Below are 27651 nucleotides of genomic sequence, written 5' to 3'. Positions count from 1 at the left end.
CTTAAAACTCTCCACCAAATTAAACTCTTAACAGGTCAACTCAGTTTATCTGTGGCAAGTGAATCCTGCCAAGACTATGCCAATTGTCACGCTGTCTGGAGTTCTCCTGAGTGGTTACCTCAGGGCAGACTGTCAGGAAACAGGGAAGACACCCCAAACTGGTGGTGTGTTCTATAAATTAGATTTCACCACGCCAGGGACAAATGTGATACTCCTGGATCACTATACCAGTCTTATCATGAAGTCACAGACAGTCCTCTTAGACTCTCCAGTCTGTCTTGTGACCCAGACAAACTAGACTTTGTGATAAAAAGATTACTTACACCAAAACTCACCACATATAGATTGCTTCCAGTCCCAAGAAAAGAAAAGAGCCGGTAGGAAGCAAGCAGCTCCCAACCAAGATACAGACATTTGCAATAACTGCCAAAGATCATGCAAATCTTGGATTGGACTATTCAGTCACATGAGGCATTGCAAACCATCTACATCATAGGCCACAATTCCCACCGTCTCTTGCAGATGAAAGGATGCCAACAAAAAGTCCCAAGAGACCAGTCACTTGCCCCAGATCAATTGGTACTCTAGATCTTACACCAAAGACAATGCCTGTAGCCAATCCTGTAATAAACGATCTAAAGTTTTATTAACTAGGAAAAAGAAATAAGAGCATTATTTACAGGTTAAAGCCAGCAAACACATACAAGCAAATGAGTTACCATCTAGATCCTAAGAGTGACAGAGTTGCAGTGATCTGTCAATTCAAAGTGTCTTTCAGGGTGGATCCAGGAGTATCCACAGTATGCATCCGATGAAGGGAGCTGTAGCTCACGAAAGCTTATGCTCAAATAAATTGGTTAGTCTCTAAGGTGCCACAAGTACTCCTTTTCTTTTTGCGAATACAGACTAACACGGCTGTTACTCTGAAACCTGAGATAAGCCCTGGGGATCTCCAGCTTCAGTTTGGTTTCTCTGGCCTGTGAGATTTCAAATGGCAAAACAGAGGAAAAATCTTCATGTCCAGTACTTTTATTTCCCTCTTCCAGCATTCAAAGGGATGGGACGAGTCCTTCTGCATGTACTTCTCCATGGGTGGATGGGGCATTTAACAAAGCTATTACCTTATAATGGCCCATTTAAATTTTGATAGCTCTCCTGGATGGGCTGGGGGAGGAGGAGAAATTCCCTTGCATGGGCTGACAAATTCAGAGCAAACATTTTCAAAGATACAAAGCAAAACTTGCATATTTTCTTATAGCATGGAATATAGACATTACAAGTGAGATTAAGGCATGCAGCAACTTAAAAGCATTTCATAGAGTCTAAACACTAAAAATATTCTTATATGACTACTACCTATTTTGAACAAAACTAACATACAGGTGAAATGATCTGGTCTCCAGCTATGAGTTTGTCCGTTCTTAGCTAACGCCTGAAGTCTTGGAAAGAGCTGGCACCTGCTCTGCCAGCATCACAACCTGATTATTGTACTGCTGCCTGGGATATCTCACTGTTACCCATTTTTCATACTTAGAATTAGCTATAAATACCCAATACTTTGATTCCTGTCACTTATCCAGTTTTTAATCCATGACAGGATTCATCTCTTGACCCAGAGTGAGGTAAGGAAGGTTTCATAGAATCATAGGACTGGTAGGGACCTCAAGAGGTCATCTAGTCCAGTCCCCTGCACCCATGGCAGGACTAAGTATTATCTAGACCATCCCCAACGGGTGTTTGTCTAACCTGCTCTTAAAAATCTCCAATGATGGAGATTCCACAACCTCCCCAGGCAATTTATTCCAGGGCTTAACCACCCTGACAGATAGGAAGCTTTAACTAATGTCCAACCTAAACCTCCCTTGCTGCAATTTAAGGACATTGTAGTGAAAAACTTTTTGGAAATCTAAATAACCTACAGGAACTGATTCCCCTTCAGCCTCTAATTGATTATACCTAGTAGGTTAAAGGGTATGTTTTAAAGTCTTTTGTGACTCAGCATGTTCAATGTGTAAAAGGAAACATTCCTAAATCTTGCAGTCAAATATGGTACGAGGGTGAAGGGCACATTAGAAACACATAGATAGGAAATCTGTATGTTAAAACAACCTCAGTGATGATGGATGGTTAAAATACAAGGAATACTGCATATCAGTTAGCATCTTTCAGTTTAGATAAACAAATGTATGTCAAGGATCCTCAAATGCGTTTGCATTGTGTGTATCACATTTGTCAGCGATGACATATTCTAAATAAAGTTTGTTTGGGTTTTAAAAAGAATACAGCTATCTACACCTGCCTTTACATACTGAAAACAATGAGTGGTATGAATGATATTTAGATGATGTCTCTTTGAATGAGAAACTGGAAACAGCACTGCTAGGACAGGAATTAATGATGGAGAATTCATCCTACATATTGATGTGGACTGTTCTGTGATCCCCATAGTCACCGAACTGGCCAGCAGGTTGTGTCTCTTCTGCTGGAACCTAGCATGAAAACCAGACAAGAGGTTAATGCCACATCATGACATTTGGCGATTCTTTCTTCTTATATCAATTGTCAAACATGCACACTCTACTAAGGACTGCTGTGCTACCCAGAGTGATCACAGTTTGCGACGTTGCATCAGGCATCATGTACTGAAGTTCCCAGATCTGGCTCATGCATTTCATTATTAACAAGATGACCTAGCCTGCCATGTATGCCTGTACTAAAATCAGCAATTCTGAGTTATTTAATGTCTTTTTAAACTGGAACTGACTCAACTCCATGCCAAAGGAAGTATTTTATAACATGTGCCATAACCATCTATATAGCGTAAAGACTCCATCTGTGATTTTCAAAAAAGCCTAAAGGAGATTGGTGCCTAATTCCCATTGAACTTCAACAGGAGTTGGGTGCCAAACTCCCTTAAGATCCTATAAAAATACCAGGCTCTATTAGCGTCATAGGCTAATTAGTGTCATGGTCTTACACAAGTAGATCCATTGACTCTAATGGGACTCTGGGGTGGTGAGGTGAGCAGGCCCGTATTTATTGTTAAAATAATGCTGAGTTTCTTTGTGAATCTTTCATCAACACTTCAAAACTTTTCCACTCCCTCTAACTGTTGGTGTTGTTAAATATTTATATTATGGACACACGTTTCTGGAACTTTTGCAATCTAAGTTGCATGACTTCCCCAAGATCAGACAGAATCAATTGCAGAGCTTTCAATAGGAGCGTCTGGACACTCACTCCAGATGCTATCCTTTTTGATCACTGCTGCTCCTTAGGCAGTAAGCTTCCCTGGGCCATTGGATCAACCAAGTTGCATTTCTAACACTGGAGTGGTTTGTATTTCCCAGCGCATTACTACATTCTCCTCTTCTCACCAAGTAAAGAGCCATGATTCACATACAGTACAAACAGTTTAGGCCTGGTCTTAAAAGACAGATTGACCTAGCTACATCACTCAGGGGTGTAAAAAATTCACCCCCTGCATGTTGTAGTTAAGCCAGTGTAGCCCACGATATAGACATGGGTAGATTGATGGAAAAATTCTTCTGTCAACCTAGCTACTGCCACTCGGGGAGGTGGAGATGGGAAAACCCTGCCCGCTGATCTAAGAAATATCTACTTTGAGGCACTACAGTGGCAGAGCTGCAGCAGGGGAGCTGTGCCGCTTTAGCACCCATCGTGTAGACGTGCCTTTACTTCCCACAGAACTTACCTCACTTCCTTCCTCTGACATTGCACTTTATGGGCTCACACTAGCACACAACGTTCAGGTATTTCTCTCTTCTTCCAGCACATTTTTCATCTGCATTTGCTGGTGCTTCCCTCTCCCCACAATATAACTTACTGGAGACTTTAGCTCTGACAAACGCTCATGACCAGAGCATGACAGGCTGAGGACAATGCCAGCTTCTAAGGGGCCAGAAGCTTCCTGGTGCCTAAACCCTTCTCTCTGAAAGCCAACTGTAGTCTTTGGTGTACTCTTGACTTTGGAGAGCATGGTGGCTTTTGTTGTTTGTGAGATTACAGTGCCAAGAGGCCTTAACTGAGATCAAGGCCCCATCGTGCAAGGTGCTGTACAAACCCATAGTAAGAGTCTGTCCTTGCCCTGAAGCGCCTACCATCGAAATAGACCAGACAGAAAAAGTAAGTGACTTTCACATTATCCTCATTTTACAGAGGGGGAACTGGGGTCTATAGGCAGTTAATGACTTCCCCGGCATTACAAAGGTAGAGCCAGGAAGTGAACTGAGATCCGATGAGTCCTAGCAGAGTGCCTTTACTATGAGGCCTTCCTTGCACCTACACTGCAAAGCATGAGATTTTCATTCTGGCTCCCCTCTCCCCCGCAGCCCTGTCACCAAGGTTTCTCTTTATCATGTGAAAAAAAAAAGAGTTTGTTTTTTAAAACCATGAGCAATAACCATCTCCTGATGTGCAATGACAGTGGATTTCAAGAGCTGTTTTCTCTGAAGCCTGCTTATAGAGGGCCCATCTCTCTATTCCTCTTCCATGCACTTTCCCAGCTGCAGCACCAAAAGTCTTGCGATTTTGGAGGCAGGCCTGAGAAATCCTAAACCTGAGATTAGGCAGGATTTTTGAAGCCTGGCTCCCATGCGTAAGTGACTCCCCAGTTTAACAAAGATTCAACGAGTCCTCCCTCTCCTACTAGGAAAACAGAATTGCCTTGTATTGTAATCTTCTAATAAAAGGCAATGAAAGCTGCATTTCCTGACGGTCTGATTACTCCGCGGTTATATCCTACCTCCCAGTAAACTGAGTCGTTGTAGCAGTTCTCATCAGGTGGTTGACCCAAGAAAGGCAAATTTAGAACTAAACCTGCAGGAGAGAAAATACGGTGAACCACAATAGGCAAACCTGCCATAACAGATGCATAAGAGCTAGCCTTGGAGGGGAAATCATGGCCTTTGTCCTATGGCCCTATCTACCTCTCTGATTTTGTACTTCCTGAGAGGTACTGACTTCCCTTCAGAAGCACCCAGCACCAAGGATCAGCCCCTACAATATCAAGCCACTCAATAGTCTAGGCAGTGCAGGTTAACACTTTCCATTATAAAACCCTATTTTCAGTTGCTTATAGCTTTTCCAAACATAAACTGTTGGGACTGAACTTTTCCACACTGAGGGTCTTCCTCCGGCTGAATCTTTTTTGGAAAGTATCAAGCTAAAAGGGCTCAGCCATTTCCGAGAATAAGGTTAGGGAAAAATAAATTTATTCCCTCCCCTGCACTTTAAAAAATTCTTACAGCCTTCATTGAGAAGTTCTTGCCCTCCATGTTTCAGGGCTTGACATTTGGCTCGCGGTTGCCCTGGTGTTAGGGATGTGCCTTTGGCTGTGCTTGTGAAAAATCGGCTGAAATTTGGTCAAATTCTAAGCCTTTGGGGGAAAAAAATCAGTTTGCACATGTTCAGCAGAGGCTGGCAGTTAACTTCTCTGAAGAGTTCATATTTACTGAGCACAGTCCATCCCCATACAGTTCCTACCTGAGACTCAGGAATTCTAGGTTCAATTCCAGCTTCTGGGGAGAAGTGTTCACTAGTGACTACAGATCCTTCTGCCCCAGCCCTCCACCAGCCTGTCCTTGTCCACCTCTGCTTCTATTCCCCCTTCTCACCCACCCCAGCTCCTGTCCTGACCCTCCCACTACTTCTCATACTTCCCACCCCATTGCAGGTGGAGTGGGAAGTGTACTTCATTGATTAAGTCTATAAGTATAATTAATTAATTCTGCCATTTCCTAACTTCTGAGTGCTTCACTTTGTAACCTTAACCTTTTTTTTTTTTTTTACAGCACAGGGTTTTGTTTTTGTTTTTTTAAAATAATATATACATAACAATATATACTGCCTGATTCTTGGATTCCCATGCAGGATTTCTTAAAAGTGTTGATGGTTTGGAGGGGATATGTTATGTGTCTCCTATTGAGCACCCACAAATATACTGGAAAACAAACCAGAAGCTTTTATTACCATTCTACAATCAGATCCTTATGCCAACACAGATTCTCTGTGAGTGTCCAGCTACATGGTCAGACATTCCAGTCTAAAACTATTTACCTAACCTATCTGATTTACACCCATTGGCATATGGATAGATAGCTATTAAATTATTCACTCTTCCAAACTTTTCTTTTACGGAAGTTTCCTTAATTATGGATAAAAAAATAACCCAACTGCTAAGTGACATATATCAAGGACAACAGCTTCAATAAAACAAGAAGATTCCCAATGTGATCCTTGTTTCAAAATTCTTTATTCAAGGTTTAACAGTGGGTGAGGTTGTGCAGGAAGTCAGACTAGATAATCATAGTGGTCCCTTCTGGCCTTTAAATCTATCAATCTGTGTTTTGGTTGACATTGTTTGCACCACAAAGTGCTACCCGAGGATGTCTCTATAGTTTGCATCTTACTGACCTGCATTTGGGTGCTGTTTGCATCTTACTAACCTGCAAATGCTCCTCCTACCAGAGCTATCCCAATGGTACAACCCAGGGCAGCAGCCTGCATGGGAGCAGAAGGAGAAGTCTCCCTGAAAATGAGAAAAAGGCAAATGACAAAAGATTAAACTACCACCGAGTTTCCAGAGCTGGTATTCTGCTAGCTTATATGCATGTTTAATATCATCCCCTACTGGATGGCTGGAATTTTTAGGGAAGGTCATCTGCAGGAGAGCTGTGCTTTCGTCACAAAAACTGAACCCATGTAAAATTTACTTCACTTTTGTTTCAAACTCAGAGCACGGCACAGACTAGTTGAGAGGTTTGCTGAAGTTCCTCCACGCAAAAAGAGCAACCGTGTATTTTCATGTAAAGTTTCCATGAGAGAAAAAGGGAGCACAGTGTACAGTGCTGTCAAGTATTGTGATTTTATTGCAGTAGTAGGTTTTTTCAATTCAGGCCGCCGATCCTAGATTCAGGTGAATTCGTGAGAACCTCTTCTGTCATTAGAAAACAAAACTAAGGGCTTGTCTACACTTACGGGGGATCGACATGTGGTGATCGATGCACTGACGGTCGATTTAGCGGGTCTAGTGAAGACCCACTAAATCGACAGCAGATTGCACTCCCGTCGACTCCTGTACTTCACCTGAATGAGAAGCACAAGGGGAATTGACAGGAGAGCATCTCCCATTGACATAGTGTAGTGTGGACCCCGCGGTACGTAGATCTAAGTATGTCAACTTCAGCTACGTTGTTCATGAAGTTGTGTAACTTCGATTGATCTCCCCCCATAGTGTAGACAAGGCCTAAGATTCTAGCTCTTGTGGGTGCAAAGAAAAGAATGAAAATGTGACCTAAGTGCACCCTAAAGGTTCAGAAACCAGAAGACAAATAAAAAGAAGGCCTCTTCCACAGTTTTTTAAAAATCTCACTATTTTAAAGCCAATCTCATGATTTGTGAGCATTCAGGATAAAACACAAAATAGCTGCCAGTGACTGCAGAGAGGAAAGCTTCTACAGGTTTAAAGGTGTAGTATACAGAAAATCATATCAGTTACATAGCTCAACACACCATGCATTCAAGCAAGCCTAGGGCCCTTTTATGACATGTACCAGGGGGTTGACAGATTTACTTTGAATTGTTAGGTATGTTTGGCTTTGCAGGTGTGATTCCATTGAAAATGCCTAAGATATGACTGCAGTGGAAGAAGTGGCTTGTAGGACCCACTGGATTTTGCACAGCTCTGTGGTGTGCTAGTGAGGCTGTTCTTTTAGGTCACTGGCAGTGGCCTTTAGTTCTAGTGTCAAAGACCATGAATCTTATACCTGGTGTGTCATGTATGTGATTAGCTGTGATGTCTTTATGTAGAGAAACACCTAATTTGAGAAAGAACTCAAATGTGAAATTGTGGAACTATTAACTATGGTTTGTAACCTGTCCTTTAAATCAGCTTCTGTACCCAATGACTGGAAGATAGCTAATGTAACGCCAATATTTAAAAGGGCTCTAGAGGTGATCCCGGCAATTACAGACCAGTAAGTCTAATGTCAGTACCGGGCAAATTAGTTGAAACAATAGTAAAGAATAAAATTGTCAGACACATAGAAGAACATAAATTGTTGGGCAAAAGTCAACATGGTTTCTGTAGAGGGAAATCATGTCTCACTAATCTATTAGAGTTCTTTGAAGGGGTCAACAAACATGTGGACAAGGGGGATCCAGTGGACATAATGTACTTAGATTTCAAGAAAGCCTTTGACAAGGTCCCTCACCAAAGGCTCTTACATAAATTAAGTTGTCATGGGATAAGAGGGAAGATTCTTTCATGGATTGAGAACTGGTTAAAAGACAGGGAACAAAGGGTAGGAATAAATAGTAAATTTTCAGAATGGAGAGGGTAACTAGTGGTGTTCCCCAAGGGTCAGTCCTAGGACCAATCCTATTCAACCTATTCATAAATGATCTGGAGAAAGGGGTAAACAGTGAGGTGGCAAAGTTTGCAGATGATACTAAACTGTTCAAAATAGTTAAGACCAAAGCAGACTGTGAAGAACTTCAAAAAGATCTTACAAAACTAAGTGATTGGGCAAGAAAATGGCAAATGAAATTTAATGTGGATAAATGTAAAGTAATGCACATTTGGAAAAAATAACCCCAACGATACATACAATGTGATGGGGGCTAATTTAGCTACAACTAATCAGGAAAGAGATCTTGCAGTCATCATGGATAGTTCTCTGAAGACGTCCACACAGTGTGCAGCGGCAGTCAAAAAAGCAAACGGGATGTGAGGAATCATTAAAAAAGGGATAGAGAGTAAGACGGAGAATATCTTATTGCCCTTATGTAAATCCATGGTACGCCCACAGTTTGAATACTGCATACAGATGTGGTCTCCTCATCTCAAAAAAGATATACTGGCATTAGAAAAGTTTCAGAGAAGGGCAACTAAAATGATTAGGGGTTTGGAACGGGTGCCCTATGAGGAGAGATTAAAGAGGCTAGGACTTTTCAGCTTGGAAAAGAGGAGACTAAGGGGGGATATGGTAGAGGTCTATAAAATCATGAGTGGTGTGGAGAAAGTGAATAAGGAAAAGTTATTTACTTGTTCCCATAATATAAGAACTAGGGGCCACCAAATGGAATTAATGGGCAGCAGGTTTAAAACAAATAAAAGGAAGTTCTTCTTCACACAGTGCACAGTCAACCTGTGGAACTCCTTGCCTGAGGAGGCTGTGAAGGCTAGGACTATAACAGGGTTTAAAAGAGAACTGGATAAATTCATGGAGGTTAAGTCCATTAATAGTTATTAGCCAGGATGGGTAAGGAATGGTGTCCCTAGCCTCTGTTTGTCAGAGGGTGGAGATGGATGGCAGGAGAGAGATCACTTGATCATTACCTGTTAGGTTCACTTCCTCTGGGGCACCTGGCATTGGCCACTGTCGGCAGACAGGATACTGGGCTGGATGGACCTTTGGTCTGACCCAGTATGGCCATTCTTATGTTCTTAATTTTGGACAGATTTGGGTATGGAAAAAATTTATTTACATTTGGGCACCCCCATAAGAATCACGTTTTAACCGCAAAATAGAGGCAGTATTTAAAAAGGTCTGAAATCAAACCAGAGGGACATCTTCTGAAAAGAAATAGTGTTTAGGGTGACCAGATGTCCTGATTTTATAGGGACAGTCCTGACATTTGGGGCTTTTTCTTATATAGGCACCTATTACCCCCACCCCGTTCCAATTTATCACACTTGCTATCTGGTCACCCTATCAGCATTCATGCTCCTTTCATGTTCTCCTGTGCAAATTCTCTAACAAATGGGTTTTCTGGCAGGAATGTTCCTTGAAACAGAATTTTTTAAGTGATTGTTCAAAATAGTGACCAAAAATGTGCTTCATGTTTTCAATCCAAAGGATTTGCACTAGAAACCTGATTCAAAGAGGCAAATAGATAACCCAGGATCACTGTCAATGAATGGACATGCACCTAAGAGGCAGAGGGAAGGCTGTGAATGCACACTTCCTGACTTTTTAGTACTTAACTTATGGCCTTAAGTTTACAACAGGACAGTGCCTGATTCTCCTCTCATTTACACCAGGGTAAATCAGCAGTAACTGCATGGAAGTCTATGGAGTTAACTGGATGTAAAAAAGGTGTAAGTGAGGGGAATATCAGGCCCACAGGTTTTATATTTAATATAAATGGTATGAAATTTATTAGATACAATTCTTATGCAGGGCTACATGAGAGGATTCAGTTTAGTCAGTCTGATCTCCACAGTAAAGTGGTGAAGGGGAATAAAGGCATTCTTGGGAATTGCCTTGGTTCATAGTTGAGTAATTCTAGATCCAATACTGCAACAAGGGATGCCATATAAAACATGTAAAAAAAACAAAGTAGAACGCAACTTCACTGAAGATGCCTCACTTCCACCTTTTCTTTCTTTCTTTCTTTCTTTCTTTCTTTCTTTCTTTCTTTCTTTCTTTCTTTCTTTCTTTCTTTCTTTCTTTCTTTCACTCACCCCAATTTGACGTGTGCCACAGCTGCAATGATGCTTGCAAGACCTCCCAGTAATCCAGGTAACCCATGTAAATTATGGACTCCACACGTGTCATGAATTTTCAGTTTAGAAAAAAAGAATGGCTAAAAGGAGAGAGAAATATACTTTCATGTCAGGGTATGGTCTACAGGTTTCACTGACCAGTTTTGCTAGGCAAATTAACTGGGGGAGAACACAAAATACTAAAATATGTTTCCAGGACTGTCCCTAGGGGGGTTCGAGGCCCAGGACAGAAGTGATGATACTTCCGGGCCAGAAGTGAAATCACTTCTGGGACCAACCTTGCTGGGGGCAGGTAGGGGAGGCAGCACCGCTGGGCTCCATGGGGTTGGGACCACACCATCTGCGCTCTCCCTCAGGTGGAAGGGGCGGGGATACGGTAGCCTCCCCCAACCAGCTGTTCGCCCACTGCCCATGCAGCACCAGCCAATTGCATTGGCCTGCACGGCCCCCCAAAGTGCAGGGCCCCAAGCGGTCTCCCCAGTTCGCCATCCTCTAGGGATGGCTCTGTATGTTTCATATGTCTAGTAAATCAGGAGTACCTCCAGTGAAATCAATGAAATTACAGTGCCGTGAAGCCAGCGTAAGAGAGATCAGAATCAGGTCCTGCATATTCTACGTTATTTTATACTTACAGTCAAGAACTTGAACCCGATGACAGAGATGAGACCAGCAATACTACCAATTAACATAGCACCAAGTGGGTAGATGCTCATGTCGGCACAGGAACCCACTGCTACTCCTCCTGCTAGGGTGGCATTTTGAATGTGAACCTGTGCAGGACATAAAACCCTGAAGAGTAAGATGACAGCTGGGAATGGAGGCCAGGTTTGTATGTGAATGACTAACAGCACAAGCCTCCTCTGAATTCACACACGATATTTACATTGTAAAGTATTTATCAGTGAAACTTAGAAGTGCATCTCCAATACAGTGATGTCAGACTGAGGCAGTCAAGGAATGAATTAAGACCAGCAGAGGCCTGGTTTTGATTCTACAGCACAATCACTGCTCTGTAGCGTCCCCCTCTGTATACATATGTAGATTCATGGATGCACACTAAATCCATCTACTGGCATTAAGGGTAGGCTACATGGATAGTTAATTAGGCTGCTTAATTTTCAAAGGCAGTTCCTGTGCAGATTCCCAACCCAGCCAGCAGGCAGGACAGCTTTGAGGCAGGTCACACTCTGATACCCTTTAAAGACATCCTCCCACTACAGGGAGCAGCAACGGCAGTTGGGAGACTAGCCAGGATCTGACTGTCCCGTTCCCATCTGTTAGGACATTGTAGGGGAGAAGAACATCCACTCCTCCAAGGTCAGCCCCACCAAAGCTACAAGGACAGCAGCAGGGACCACAACTCCTCATTCCAGTGTGGATCGAACCTGGCCACTCCCTCACCCCAGTGGTCAGCTTCAGGGAGGTGGAAGGAGGAGCCTTGCCCCCTTGAGCACCCTTTCCTCCCTCAGTAGCACTGGCCTAGGGCACTAGAGTGCCTAACATCAGCCAACTGAGGGTTTTTTTTTGCTCTGGAAAGAGGCCAATTCAAACTATCACTTGAGGGAACACTTGAATAGGATGGTGCAGAGCGGGCCTACGCCACAAATGGCTTCCCTGCCTCCGGGGCTGCTGTTGCTGGTGGTGGTATGTACCCCTAGAGGGCATGAGGAGGGACTGTCTTTGTTACTGACCCCAATGTGGTCCTTGCTTTTCCCTGTAGCCAACCCCAGTTGGACCAACAGTTGGGTTTTAACCCTGGGTCTTCAGTACTACAGCTTGAGTCAATGGACTAACTCCTCTAGCAGGGAGCTGTAGCAGACACATAAATATCTATGGATCACAGCCACTAGAGCGGGAGGGGAAACATGCACAGAGCAGTGTGGGTTACACACAGTGATGAGCTCCCAAAATCTTAGCAACCGGTTCCCTCCTCACCCCACGAGGGGGTCATTGCCCACCCCCGCCCCCCGGGACTCCTGCCTCATCCAACCCACTCCCCTGTCTGCCCCAGAACCGGGCAGGAGGGTCTCGTGGGCCACCATAGTGGGTGCCCACCCCACCCCTAAGAGCCAGAGGGACCTGCAGGGGGGCAAGGTGGGAGTCCCGGTGGTGCTTACCTGGGGCAGCTCCCAGGAAGCATCTGGCAGGTCCCTTTGGCTCCTAGGGGCGGGGGAGTGTAGCTAGGGGGGAAGCAGGAGGAGCGGCCGCTCCCCCCACTGATCACATCAAAAGGCACTGACTCCGTGGGTGCTCCGGGGCTGGAGCACCCACTGGGAAAATTTGGTGGAATCAGCTGTTTGGCAGGAAGCCTGGGAGGGCTGAGAAGCAGGCGGTGGCTTCCCGCTCAGGCTGAGGGTGGCGGAGGTGAGCTGGGACGGGGAGCGGTTCCCCTGCGCGACCCCCCCCCCGGATTACCTGCTGCAGCACGGGTGGCCCTCCTTACGCCCCCCTCACGCCTCCCACCCCAGCTCACCTCCGCCTCCCTGGGCCTGAGCGGGAAGCCGCAGCCTGCTTCTCAGCCTGCCCCAGCTTCCCGCATGGGGGGGAGGCAGAGAAGCAGAGCGGGGCGGCACGTTCAGGGGAGGAGGTGGAGCGGAGTTGAGCTGGGGCTGGGAGTGGGGTGGGGAGCTGCTGGTGGGTGCTCTGCACCCACCAAATTTTCCCCTTGCGTACTCCAGGGCTGGAGTCGGCACCTAAGGCACCACTTTTGGTCTGTTAAATTTAGAAGCCCTTTTAGAACCGGTTGTCCCTCGCAGAACAACCTGTTCTAAAAGGGCTTCTAAATTTAACAACGGGTTCTAGCAAACCGGTGTGAACTGGCTCCAGCTCACCACTGGTTACACACACACACACACACTCTACAATACAACCCTAAACTTTTTTGAACCATAAATCAGGGTCCTAGTTTAGTCTGTGTTGGAGCAAAGGCTCCAGCTAGCTCATATTTTCTGAACCAGCCCATTCATTGACAGCCCTCTGTCATTGTCATTCTGTGCTAGATTTAATGACAGACATGGGATTTTGACGTGACTCTTACCATATCCAACTTGCCTCTGTGTTCGACCAGGCTTGAGAGGGCAAAGGCTGTGAGTGTGCATGCAGCCATGGAAAAGTAAGTGTTAATGATCGTTCTCTGCTGGAGATCAGCGTGCGCCATGGCAGAGTTAAAACTGGGCCAAAACAGCCAGAGGAAAAGGGTACCTGCATGAATGCAAAAAAACATTAAATCTCAGGAGGGTTTTCAATGTTAGATACTAATTTAGCAGAACGAGCTCGCCAAGAGCAGGAGAATTGGGAAGAGCAATAAGAAAGGATTAGATGATTGGAAAAATGATGGACTATTACCCAGAAGCTTTTGACACCAGAGATGAAAGAGAAGACAAAAGAAACCCCCAGCCCATGTGAGCTCCATTACCTTCCTGTGAAGTGGTCAGGAATTCAGGATGCTCAGGTGCTAGTTCTTCCAAAGACTCACTGTGATTCTGCAATGCTCAGTCACCCTGAACAGGATGTTACTCCCAAAGTAACTTCTAGGGAAACCCGCAGAGAAAGACTCCTCAACATGAATAAAGGTGGCAGAATCTGGCCTGTAACCTCTTTCTGTCTCAGTTTCTCTAGCTGTAAAATGAGCATAATACTAGTACTTACCTACTTAGCAGGATGTTAACTCATTAATTAGAGCTGGTTGATAGTTTTCCATTGAAACCTTTTTTTTTTGGGGGGGGGGACGGGACAGAAAATTGACTTTTTTCCCCTAAAGTAAATTTTTTGCAAAAAATGAACCATCGCTGAAATTTTCTGGGTTTTTTTTTCAATGAAAAACCAAAACATTTTAGGTTGCATTGAAAACACATCTGCAGCAGAAGAAAAGCAGCATGCTGCAAGGAGGAAACAACAAATCTCTAATATAGCAACATTAGTATTTACAATGGATCAGATGCAGGAAGGAACAGCTGACCCATGCTCTCCATTCTTTTGACAGTACACCTCTCTGACTCACCAATCATGGCAAACATGTCCGAGTGGTAGGCTGACTCTTCATTTTTATGTCCCTCTTTCAGACCAGGACGATACAAGACTCGCGCTGCAGACAATCCAAAATAGGCTCCAAAAGCATGAATAGTCATTGATGCTCCAGTATCAGTGGCCTGCAACAGGGAAAAAATTTGAATGCTAAAACTGGCACCATCCGTACTGGGAACAGGGAGGGAGTAGGATTCTAATAAAGGAGGAATTTGGATGGGTCTGGTTGTGCACCTTCCATGGTGGAGACCAGAGTTAGAAGTTCAGGCTACTACAGAATGACACAAATAAAGATTAAAATGGGATCAGTAACTCTTACCCACCACTTAAACAAGGCACCTTTCTAGTGACCATCTTTAACAATGCTTCACGGTTCAGTTGTTTAACAGAGACTGACCCAAACCTAAACTCTGGCTCCCAGTATCCCTAAAGCTTGGGAGGGGTAACACAGTCCCAGTCCCAAATTTCAAGTGGCTCCTCATTTACTAGTGAGTGAATCAAAACTCCAGATCAGAACACCCTCAGATTTTTCCGGGTTAGAAATCTGGGTTTGGATTGGAGTTCTGTGGCTCGAATGCATCCCTAGTTTATTCTAAATTACCTTATATATTATAAACTGTGAGAACTATCTGCCAACTGTTAGCCAGGCAGTACAATGTTCTAGAGGAGATGCAGGGCAGATATATACAGACATGGGAGATACAAGAGGAAAAACAGTTTAGCATCAGGGATGGATGACTCAAAGATTTCTTGTCTTGGGAGCAAAGTAAGGTCTGAACTAAAGACAATGAAAAGAAGTCAGGACATCTCCGGAGATCCAGATGAGCAAGTTTCATACTGGGCATGAGACTAACTCTCAAAAAGTCGATGGTGCCATTATTTTCAAAACAGTTCTCTGGGCTCTCTGATGCAGAAAACCAGAATCATGCCTTTAGACCTAGAAGTCAGCTGCTCTTCATTGTTCTTTGAAAGCCATTTGTCAATCATATACAAGATACTACTATCACCTTTTACCCAAAGGAGGGACGTCAGGAGAGGACTTTGAAGCATTCAGCAGTCACAAGTTATGCTGTAGCCAGGAGCCAGCAAAGAGAAAGATAGAGGAATTGGCAAGTGAGTTGAGGAACACAAAGTTGTGTCACACACACTGAAGCAGTATCTGAGTTTGAAGCTAAGCAATGAGATATCCGGAGAGGAGACAACAGGTGGAGACGTGAAGAAGAAGAAGGAGGGAGATTTGATTCACCCTATGACAGAGCAAATGAAAGGGAAATAGAATTCTCCACACACACAGATTTGCTATAACTCATGGAGATATTAGGAGCTTTTCCTTCTCAGTAAATGTATGTTTCCTACCCCTAGTACTTTCACAACAAGATGTTCGTTGCATGAAAAGATTGTGATCTCCAGAATGGTCATGATCAGCATCTGGACTGGACTTGTTTTCCCCAGGACAGCTCCAAACGAAATCAAGACGGTTGCTGTACTGAAGTCTGCATTTATCATACTGTATTTAAGAACATAAATAGAAACAAAAACCAGTTTAATATGACGAGAAATTAAATGGATCCCAAACTCGTATCAACACAATCCATAGAACACTCGAAGAGTGAGATATCAGTTCTGCTAATTGTACATAAAAAACTCTTAGGACTGTTTCAAAGTATGGGGCCCTGTGCTGTGGGACAAATAGTGGGTCCCAAGGAAGGTTACATACATGCACAGACTGCATTCTTGCCAAGCAGGATGAAATCAAAGAAAAAGTCAGATGAAACAAGGCAATTGAGGACACACAAGAAGATTGTTATTATCTGATTTTATTAGTATTGCTGATGTTTCAAAAGGCAACTGTAAGATGAGTAACTCCCTTGTTCTGGGTAAGATTCTCCTCTTGGTTACATGGTGTAGCTAAGCTCTGAAATTCTACTCCCCCATATGTGCCTTCCTCTCGTTATCATCAGAGATAGGTTTGCCTGGGTAGGTGTTGGAAGGGGGTTAGTGTTAACTGGTTACTGGAATGGAATAAAGGTATGTTAACTAGAGCTGGGTGAACAACTGATTTTGGGTTTGGCCAGGACAAAACTCAGAAAGCATATTTGGCTCCAAAAATATTTGGAATTTGTCAGCAAATCAGAAAAGGCAAATTTCAGAAAAGTGTCTTCCTTGTAACCATTGGTCTGATGGTTGGGGTACTTGTCTAGGATGTGGAAGACAGAGGTTTGAATCCCAGCTCTGGATCAGGGACTTGAACACAAATCTCCTCCCTTCCTCAGTGAGTACCCTAACACCAGGCTTTGGGCTATTCCGGGGTGGGTAGCATTCAGTGTCTCCTCTTAAGACTGCCACACACACACACACACACACACACACACACACACGAGCCATTGCAGTCAGGGGATGTTTGGTGATAAATTAACTGGGAACACCATTGGGCCTGAGAGAGAGTTACACTTACCTTTTGATGCCAATATTAATTTTTTGTGCCTCCATGTGCCAAAATCCTTGCATCAGGGTACCCCATTGAAGACCAAGCGCAGCAATGAGCATGTTGATTCCGACACTGCTGAATCCATATTTCTTCAGGAAGGTCATCAAGAAACCAAACCCAACAAATATCATCACGTGGACATCCTGAAAGACTGAAAGGACCATGGGCCCATAAAGAGGAGGTATTTGGGGGAAAGGATAGGCAATTCTTTTACTACCTAGCTGTTTGGCAGACAACTACACCACAATCAGTGCTGACAGCCAAGATATAAATAGCAAGAATGTTTGGGTGGCTTCTGTCTGAAAGATGGGGAGATCTTTGTACTACAGTTAATGAAAATGTTATTTTAAAAATGTTATTAAAAATTGCAACCTAAATTGATTATATTAATGTGGACATTTACCAATTAACAAACAAATTCCCCCCCCCGCCCCCGCCAAAAAAACCAAACAAACAAACCCTTCACTTTTCTACAGTGCCTTACATACCTCTCAAGGAGAGCTCTGTGCCCAAAAGATCTGGATCCATTTATGAATATGAACAACTTATTTTTCAATCTGAGTTGGACTTCCTAGTCAGAAAATTGCTAGGGAATAACTTATTCATTCAGTCTCCCCAACACTCGTCACATACAGGTGTCCAGCAAAAACAGGGACAGTGGACATTGTAAACGGAATACTTGGCTTGAAGATCCATTCTCCACGAGTATTATTTGCATACTTTCTATTAGAACTACCATCAAGACTGTATTACCACCTTGTGCCACAAGAGAGTGCAAAGTACATTCACTGAAATCTAAAGTCAAAGCCATTATATGGTGAAAAGCCTGCTTAGTGCCTGCAGATAAATGCGTCAACATTACATTGGCGAACACTGAAAATCAAACAATATTTATAAAAAACTTAGATGAGGTCCCTAATCAAAGTGTTCTATGTATTTTATATATACTGGCATATTATGGTCCTGATCCTGCATGGAATGCACACAGGCAGACCACCAGCACCTCCATGGAGCCCCATTGAAGTCAATGGGTCACAAGTGTTGACCTGCACTCTTCTCACCACAGGATGGGGGTCTATATGCAGATTATATGCAGAGCCTTATCTTCAGACTGGACATTCTCAGATTTATTTTATAATATAGGATCCTCTCCTGACATCAATATGGGATCTCCTGCTCCCCCACCCCAGAACTGCTCCCTAAACCTCTCTGACAATCATGGTTGTGGTTACTATTTATTTTTAAGGGTTACACAATAATCTTAGATTTTCCATTTTGGGTTGTGATGTTGATTTACAGATGAATTTTTGACTGTGATTTAAAAAAACCTCTGAAACCTGTTCAAAAAACAAACAAACAAACAAACAAAAAAATGCTCATCTTGATTTGCTCACAAAAACATTTTCCTTCCTTATAAGAAGGCAAGTTGAAATGACCCTAGAGGGTATGACTGTGTATAGTATAAAGCATATATAAAATTCACTATCACTGAATCATACTGTTATCTCAATGGAATATATATTTATCCATTCTGTGTTTCACAGAACATCTGGAAATAAAGAACAGGTTCTCTGGGCATTCTCTCTGCTTGATAGAGTGGCTGCAGTGATGGTCTTGGATAGTATGAAAGAAGATCAAATACAGTTTCACACATAAAATGTCTCACCAAACTGAAATGGCAGAATTAACAAATACACATGGAACACAATGGAAAACACACAAACCCTAGAGGATGCTTTTCCTCTGAGGACTAGTGAGAGGTTGTTATTCTCTAAGCTGGCTGGCAGATTTAACTACATGACTCCTATATATTTCAGTGGAAGTTGTGAGGTTAAATCCCCTAGAACTCAGCTTTGAAAATCTCAACCACAGGATCCAAATGCTTTACTTCATATGGAATAAGCACTTTTCTGTGGCCTCGGTGTGAATGAGCTGGTCATCAAGCCTATTTCTCCGGCTCATAATCCTTTTGAAGTCCCTCTCCTTTCAGCAGCACACTCTTAACCGCCTACAGGCAAAACATTAAGCTCATAAATTCATAGATTTTAAGGCCAGAATGGACCTTTATTATGATTACTGGTCTGACCTCCACCCAACACAGGCCATAGAATTTCACCGAGTGCTTTCGCCAAACGATTCCAGTTGATTTCCATCTCCAGAACGTCCCACTACAAAGACAGAGCAGGCATCCTCCCTACTCTTTGCATATAGTTGGCTCTGCTTCTGCAGCTACAATTTCAGGCCCATTCTCCAGTGGAAACTTCCACAGCTGAATAACAAGCCTAGAGGAACATTCCCCACTTGTTTATAGGAAATCTAGCAGCGGCCTCCAGATAGCCAGTATTAGTGTAAGCAGAGTCAGGATGAGCTCCACCCTGACATCTGGTGGTGAGGTGTGGCAAGTTGTGGAAAAGAACTTCGGGGGCTGATCTCATTTGCATAGGCACACCCACCCTGCCTAGCATGAGCCCATAGCTGCCCAAATGGTCACTTTGGCTGCTGTGGGATCCCCAGTGTCTCTGTTATTGGGGCAGGAAGAATAAATTGTTATTACCCTGATTATGGGAACTGTGCTGGGAACTGTACTGGGCCTTTTGTTATGATGGAGGGACTCGCCATCAACTAAGCAGCACTAGCTAGGCAAGGAACATGGGTTCCAAAACTCTGTGAATTGAGAGAGGCTGGGGACAGGTATTTCTACTTGGTGGCATGGGCCCCCTGGTGAGAGCCTTACATGCTAATTGCACTTCCTCCTCTCTCCACTGTGGAATATAAGAGCTAATGTTGATTCCATTAGGAGTCTAGTTACAGGCTGCTGAGCTGAATTCACTTTGGGTTAATGGTGCACCAGCACTGCGGCTCCCCTACTACAAGCTGAAATCACAAAAGAGCTAAAAACTGACTAAGAGCTGAAATCACTGAGTGTTGTGTTAAGTAGTGGGGGAGCCTGAAGATATATTGTGGAGCAGTTTGTGGTACAGCTGGAGCAGCTTGTGGACCGGCTGGTGGAGCAGTTCATGGGACAGCGGGAGCTGCTTGTGGGACGCCGAGCCAAGCGGAGCAGTTTGTGGACCGGCTGGTGGAGTAGTTCATGGGATGGTGGGAGCTGCTTGTGGGACGCAGAGCAGTTTGTGGACTGGCTGGTGGAGCGGAGCGGAGCCCTATGGAGCTGTGGGGCAGTCAGCTTCAGATCATGTAAGGTGCCCCTTACCTCTTCCCCTTCCCCACCCCATTTCCACCCAGGTTGGGAGGTAAAACTCTGCAGATAAACTTTCAAACTCTGAGGCTGCCCTGACCAGGGACAGAGACTTTTGGGCCATTGGACTTTTGGGACTTTGGCTGATTTCGGGTTGCTGGACTCAAGAACCCAAGGGAAAGGACACGCCCCAATTTGCTTGGGGTGGGTTTTTGCTCATGGGTTGTGTTATGAATCCTGTTGGTGGTGTTTCCCCAACATAATGCCACATTGTTTCTCTCTGTTATTAAAAGGCATTTTTGCTACACTCAGACTCCGTGCTTGCGAGAGGAGAAGTCGTGCCTCTTGGAGGCACCCCGCAGGGGTGGTATATATTTGTCCCAGGTCACTGGGTGGGGGCTCGAGCCGGTTTTGCATTGTGTTATTGGAATGGAACCCCTAGATACTGAACCCGGCCCTTGTTGCTGCCAACTCTGATGGGCAGACGGGTTACATTAGTAGTAAATTAAACACCTCACACAGCACCAGAGACATGCCTGATCTGATCTTAATCCCTCAGTTAAAATGACATTACCAAGATCTTTCAGAGCAAACTACCACGAGCAATAATTCTCCCCAGATTCAGGGGGTACAACAGCCCAGAAGGCCTCAGTCACAGATGGTCACTGACCTTTTCTTTTGAATGAAAGAGACAAAAGTAAATTGATAGGTTCTGGATTCATGTCAGAATGATATGCCCAGATAATCAAATGAAGTGACAGTTCCTGTTTCCCCCTCATTTGGAGAAACAAGGGTCAAAATCAATAGGAAAAAAAGTTTATAGCTGCTCTACAGATATTACTAATTATTATTATTATATTTTATTATTGTCTATTCTCCACCCCTGCAACCAACAGCTTGTGGGATCAGGGCCTGAAATTGTAAGCATAAAACAATGCACAAAGTTTATTAAGTGTTATGACCCTTGCAAAGCCATTCCATGAAATCTGTACAGAGGATAAATCTGTAAAAGCTCTACAAAAACATCCATCGTGGCTTTTATAGAGAAAGAGCCTATTTGCTCCACTTCCCCAGAAATGAATGTGAAGCTTCTCTATAAGTATTCAAACATTTTGCGATGCAGGTCTCCATTTCTTTTGGTCAAACTCACCGAGGGTGTAACAAGATAGAGTGGATTTAACCCTTGATGGAACTCCGTTGACTTCAGTAGAGTTACATCCCACATGAATTTGACACACTGAAGTGGAAAGTTGCATCACAACATGACTGAATGCTTATTTTTTCTACTCGCAGTCAACCTAGCCATGTACATCCCCTGAGAAACAGCAAGGGCAGTAATCATGTCCCTCATAGAAACCACCCTGAACAACATTTTTTCCCCTCCTGGCGGAAGTTATGGTTTGTTCTATCAGACTGTTACTTGCTACTGTTTGTAGTTAGTTGCTTAATTCATCACAGAAACAAAACAGAGAAGTCTGTTTAATCTAAACAATCAATTATGTCGCCTATAGCATTCCAGTACATCATGTCTTGAGAAAAGGATACTGGGGGAGGGGACGGACCAGATAACAGTTTTCAAATATGTTAAGGGCTGTTATAAAGAGGATGGTGAGCAATTGTTTTCCATGTCCACTGAGGGTAGGAGAAGAAGTAATGGGCTTAACCTGAAGAAAAAGAGATTTAGATTAGATATTAGGAAAAACCTTCCAACAATAAATTCTGGAATAGACTTCCAAAGGAGGTTGTGAAACTCCCATCATTGGAGGTTTTTAAGAACAGGTTGGACAAACCCCTGTCAGGGATGATCTAAGTTTACTTGGTCCTGCCTCAGCACAAGGGGCTGGACTTGATGACCTTGCAAGGTCCCTTCAGCCCTACATTTCTGTCTATGCTAGAAAAAGCACTGCATTTTCTTGAGTGTTAATGAAAATGATGCTAAGCATGATCTAGGGCAGCGTTTCCCAAACTGTGTTCCGCGGAACACTGGTGTTCCGCAAGATGTGAATGGGTGTTCCGTGGAAGAATCGTAATGAAAAAAAAGGGTCTTTAAACTGTTTTTTAATTTTAAATTTGGCATATTTGAAGCTTAGTTTATAACTCTTTTTGAATGACTGTAATTTAACATAAAACTCTTTTTCCGGCATCATTCCTAATATTAAGCGAATTTGTGATAGAAAATTGCAGAAACACCAATCCAATTTAATCCAAATTTGTATTTCTGTTTATAAAAATAGATTTTCTAAGTAAAAATCTAATTTGTTTGGTGTTTGTGTATATGTAAAAACAGTTTTTTTTAAAAATAGAACACTGTTTTTAATTTTGACTCTTGCACTTGATTTTTGTACTACTTTATACGTGCTTCCCAATTAGAAATTGTTAGTTCAAGTTATTTTAAATTTGTATTTTTGCTTTGTTTTATAAAATAAAATATATTTGAGCATAAAGATTAGATTGGTCCTGCTCTGGGCAGAGGGTTGGACTAGATGACCTCCAGAGGTCCCTTCCAACCCTTATATTCTATGATTCTATGATAAATAATGCAATTTTTTATTTGAAAACCAAACGACTACAAAATAATATCATAAGTGTTCTGTAATAGGCTAAAAAGTGTTCCGTGGCCAAAAAAGTTTGGGAAACATTGATCTAGGGTAACATTTTCATAAGAGCCCAAGTATCATTTTCAAAACTGTCTTAGGCTCCCTGGTGCCTAAAGTCACATTGCCTTTTGTTGAGGCTCCTAAGTCTCCTTTGAAAATGGGATGTAGGTGTTTTTGAAAAAATTCCCCCTAGCCCTTAGTGTGGACAGGCACAATTGTGTTTAAAAACACGTTAACTGGTTGGTGCTTATCCTAGGCCCTCCTAAAGGTTGACCATGACTAGCTGACACGTTTTAAGCATGTCTGGCCTTTTTTACTCTAGGTTCAAAGCCGTATTTAAAATTTTGTCAATTCATAGATTTTAAGGCCAAAAGGAACCAATATCATTGTCTAATCTGACCTCCTGTGTAGCATAGGCCAGAGAATCTCTCCCAGAATCTGTCTCCAGCCCACAGAATCTTTCTGAGATACCTTTGAGAAAGACATCCTGTCTTGATTTGAAGATTCCAAGTGATGGTGACCCTACCACATCCTCGGGCAATTATTTCAATAGTTAATTGCCCCCACTGTTAAAATGTATTCATTAAAACGTGTTAATGTTAAATAAGCACATTGACTACTAATTACATTAATCATTCAAAATTGTTAATTAAAATGTGTTTGAAACACTACCCATTTTCCTAGTGCAGACACGGCCATTGCAATGATTCGCAAGGTCTGTGAGATTCCGGGGCAGTCCCCACCTCAACACTGCCCTCCCTTTGTTCCTCCCCTTGGAGAGGTGTAAGAAACCCAGGGTCTGCATAATTTAAAACCAGATCGGGCTGGACCACTGTTTCATCAAGCCTCTGATAGGGGCCAACACCTCCCAAAAGTCAATGGTGCTAAGCTGACCCACACCAGCCCATACTTCTGGACCATTTCTTTCATGTAGAACTTCATCTGGGGTATGTACAGGGCTCTGTACTATTTTGGAGGGATACTAAGGGGCTTGTGAAATACAGAGCTTGTGAGCAGTATCTTGAGAAAGGCATGAGACAGGCAGGTGCTGTTCAAAGCCACCACACGCAACTCTGCCAGTGCAACCCAATGCTGATTTAGCAGTTTCACTGTTGGGTTGCTCTGCATGATTGTTGATCTCCATGCAGGAAATGTGTCAGTCCCATAGGGATTCTCTGGGGTGTAAAATAAATAATAGTGACTTCAGCTGAGACCAATGAGAGAACAGTGTTGCATAAATACTGGCATCAACACTGCCAAACGAATTTACACCTGCTGAGGATCTTTTCTAGCGCCTTTAAAGTAGAGTTAGGACCCTATACCAGTGGTTCTCAGACTAGGGGCGCCGCTTGTTCAGGGAAAGCCCCTGGCAGGCCGGGCCGGTTTGTTTACCTGCCGCATCCGCAGGTTCGGCCAATCACGGCTCCCACTGGCCGTGGTTCACCGCTCCAGGCCAATGGGGGCTGTGGGAAGCGGCGTAGGCCGAGGGATGTGCTGGCCGCCCTTCCCGCAGCCCCATTGGTCAGGCAGTGGGAGCTGCGATTAACCGAACCTGTGGACGCGGCAGGTAAACAAACCGGCCCGGCCCTGAACAAGTGGTGCCCCTAGTTTGAGAACCACTGCCCTATACTCTGCTCAACAACATATAGAGGCCATGAAGGTGCTGCAAATAACTGGGGGAAAATTCCCCTGTGCAGGGAAGCTGTATGTAGTTCTGTGCTTCCCCAATTCCAGCCCCCAGCCAAAGGGGTTCTGCTAGGAGCTATAGAAAGAGTTTCTATAGCACTTAGCACTATGGGGACTTACACTTCTTATCCTTGCTTTCAACACCCTCCGTCATGGGGCCTCTGCCAATGTCATGGGCCTGCTCTGCTTTCATGTCCTTCCTCTGCTCCTACATCCTCTCCGTGTCATCTAGGATGCCAGACTTGATAGCCCCTTTGCCCCTCCTCCTTCTCTGCAAGCTCTTATGCTTGGAACACCATCCCAAAATCAATTAGACAAGTCTCCATCATCACCTCATTCCAATCACTTCTGAAATTCCACTTCTGCGGCATCACTTGCAGAAACGAGCATGTCTGTACTTTAATGTATAAAACCAAAAGCAACAGGAAAAAGGAATGTTTGAGCCAACCCAACCATACATGCTCCCTCAGTTTAGGTAATAAAGATGCATAATAACTTATTCTACCTCACATCCTCAGGCAGATCCAATGGGATTCCAGACAGGTGCAGCAGTTCACACTAGCAGATCTGATTAATATCTATATTAAACTAATCTAGAAGCCCTGAAGCATATCAAGACCCCATTGTGTTAGGTGCTGTACATATGTAGTGAGATTCTGTCCCTGCCCTGAAGAGTTTACAGTCTAAGTTTAAGGCCAGGTTCAACAAATACATTTAGCCAAAAAATATTGGTGGGGGAGGGAGAAGGGGCTAACTAATACTAACACAGCTCATGTGTGAGCTCTGAGGCAGAAAATTATCTGCTTTGTGTTTTCTAGGTGCTACAAAAGTTGATGACACTAATGATTAATAAGGACAATAATGATACTCCCTATGGTTCTAGCTGAAGGTAGGTTACTACATTTTTCCAACTTGACACACTCCCTCTGAGTTTGCAGAGGTGCTCTTCTACTGCAGTTTTCTCCTTCATAAGTAACAAGCTTCCTAAGACCCAGGGCTTACAGGCTTTTCACACAATGCTCACTTGAAGTTCTGACCAATATAGTGTGCAAATCAGAAGCTACATTCCCTGGCCATTAGGCATATTGGAGAGGAAGCATGGAGTCGGGAGATCGGGGTTTTCACCCCAGCTCTGCAATTGCCTCTCTGTGTGACTTTGCATGAGTCACTTGCCCTCTGTCTGATTCCACTTTTCTTTGTAAGGTGCTTTAGAGAGCCACAGAAGAAAGGAGCTAGGATAATGCTGAGTAGTCTTATAACTTGTAAGGAAAATCCATACAAGAGTTTTTACATAATATATTAAATCTGTGTGTACTATTACAATCCAGTTATATAGTACAGTATATGAGCACACGTATTACATGGTAGTATGTCTGATTCACCATGGCCTTGTACCTGTCATTTATACCTGTGCAAGGTAAGAGCTGAACAATATCAAATCAGAATGGTAACATTTAACCCGTGCTTTGCACGGGTATAAATGGCTACACAAAGAGCTGGGCAGTGGAGAATCAGGCCTAGGTCTGATCCTTGGCCCAAAGATCACTCTGGCAGTACAAAGGGACCATAAAGCTGCCTAGAATGGGTAGCTGGGGATTCCTGGCTCTACGCTATCTCCTTCAGGCCTCCCACTGTATGGCGCACGCCAGGGGCCTGCCAAGGAGAGGAAGTACGGCTGGAGCACTACTGAACTCTGGCAACCCCTGGTGGACATAACAGCATTTTTTGGGTGAGTTACCAGCCTATATAAAGTAGAGCAGCCTCAGAGCTGCCATAATTGACGGTAGGGTCCAAGCAAGGCTCTGGCAGCTCAGAGAATTGGGAGAGGACCCAGGTGGTATAACACCACCTTTTTTCACCCCTGGGTCTGGTATGGTTCAGGATTAGGTGCTTAGCTGCAGGCACTGAGATTTCAGGGGCCCCTTGAAGTCAATGGAAAGACTCTCAGACTTCAGTGCTCTTTGGATCAGGCCCCTGGTGCTTAGATATCAGTGATGGGTTCATTAAAAAACACTTGATATACAGTTAGATAGGAGATGGGAGACTGAACTAGATGGACCATTGCTCTGCTCTAGGATGGAAACTCCTGTATTTCTGTTTCAAGGAGAATAGTGAGGGCAAAATTCTTCTCTCAATGTCTCTCCTGCATTGACTTCATTAGGGTTGCCCCAATGCAGCTGACTTTGACCCTCCAGGTTGGTCAATTCACATCTGAATAATGTACTGTTTTCCCGGCTCCCCCACGGGGAGAATGTACTATGTGAGCGTCATATTAGCGTCACATGACTAAGAAAGAGGAATCCATGAAAAGAGCCCATAGTTCTGTCCTGCCTGTAACAGTCACTGAAAGAGCAGTTGAAATAATGCACCAAGAATGATGCCTCCTAACATTTACCACACTAAGGCCCTTTTAGTCGAAAATAAACAAAATGTTGAGATGGCAGTTTCAGAAAATAATCTCAATTGATCTCAGCAAATCACACTAGCCCCATTTGTAAAGTGTCCTTGCGATTACTTCATTCCCATGGATGGATCAGCTCTTCGTGAGAGGAGAAACAGAAGGCAACCAGCAATATTATTGTCCAGGCAAAAGAACCTCCCAAAACAGCTTCAAACTTTTACAGCGTAACAAACAAAAATGCATAAGGATCGTATGTTATAACGTTCCCAAATACCATGATTCAGCAAGTGGAACCCTTTGAACTAGGGCTAGAATTCTGGTTAGTGGTAACTGCATACCCTGCCCAATCCCTGGTGCCGTTAGTTATAGAATAAACAGAACAGAAGGGTTGATAAGCAGCAATACAATTAATTTTAACATATAAGCCTGAATTCCCGCACAATGCTAGTGATCACTCAAAGGTCTATTGCAAACTAAGCTTCTGCAAATCTTACCCTGCTATATAAACAATAATACTTACATGGATATAGAAATATATCCTTTGTGGTGGGCTGGGTGTTTTCATATCTTACAAATATCCCAAATAAAATGATAATTAACACCTCCAGAAAAATTGCCAGGATAGAGAATTTGAACCTCATGTTGGTAGCAAAGGCTGAAGGCATAGTGAGAGTGCTCAAGGCTGCAGGGGCTTGATAAAGAGAGAAGTTTGCTGTTTGCCTTCAATGG

General features: G+C 43.6%; 1 protein-coding gene across 1 annotated transcript; it reads right to left on the bottom strand.

Moving 5' to 3' along the window:
* Positions 1 to 523: 523 nt before the first annotated feature.
* On the bottom strand, positions 524 to 27651 carry RHAG (Rh associated glycoprotein). Its single transcript, XM_074947456.1, has 10 exons — positions 27443 to 27651; positions 17010 to 17193; positions 15911 to 16061; positions 14532 to 14679; positions 13569 to 13732; positions 11164 to 11301; positions 10490 to 10611; positions 6468 to 6550; positions 4766 to 4839; positions 524 to 2489 (listed from the first exon to the last, which is right to left on the bottom strand). The coding sequence occupies exons 1-10, from the start codon at positions 27585 to 27587 to the stop codon at positions 2412 to 2414; spliced, it is 1287 nt and encodes a 428-aa protein (XP_074803557.1). The 5' UTR covers positions 27588 to 27651; the 3' UTR covers positions 524 to 2411.

This window comes from Natator depressus, chromosome 3 (genome assembly GCF_965152275.1).
Source record: "Natator depressus isolate rNatDep1 chromosome 3, rNatDep2.hap1, whole genome shotgun sequence".
Lineage (NCBI taxonomy): Eukaryota > Metazoa > Chordata > Testudines > Cheloniidae > Natator > Natator depressus.
Note: the sequence above shows the minus strand (reverse complement) of the source record. Positions and strands in the feature narration are given on the sequence as shown.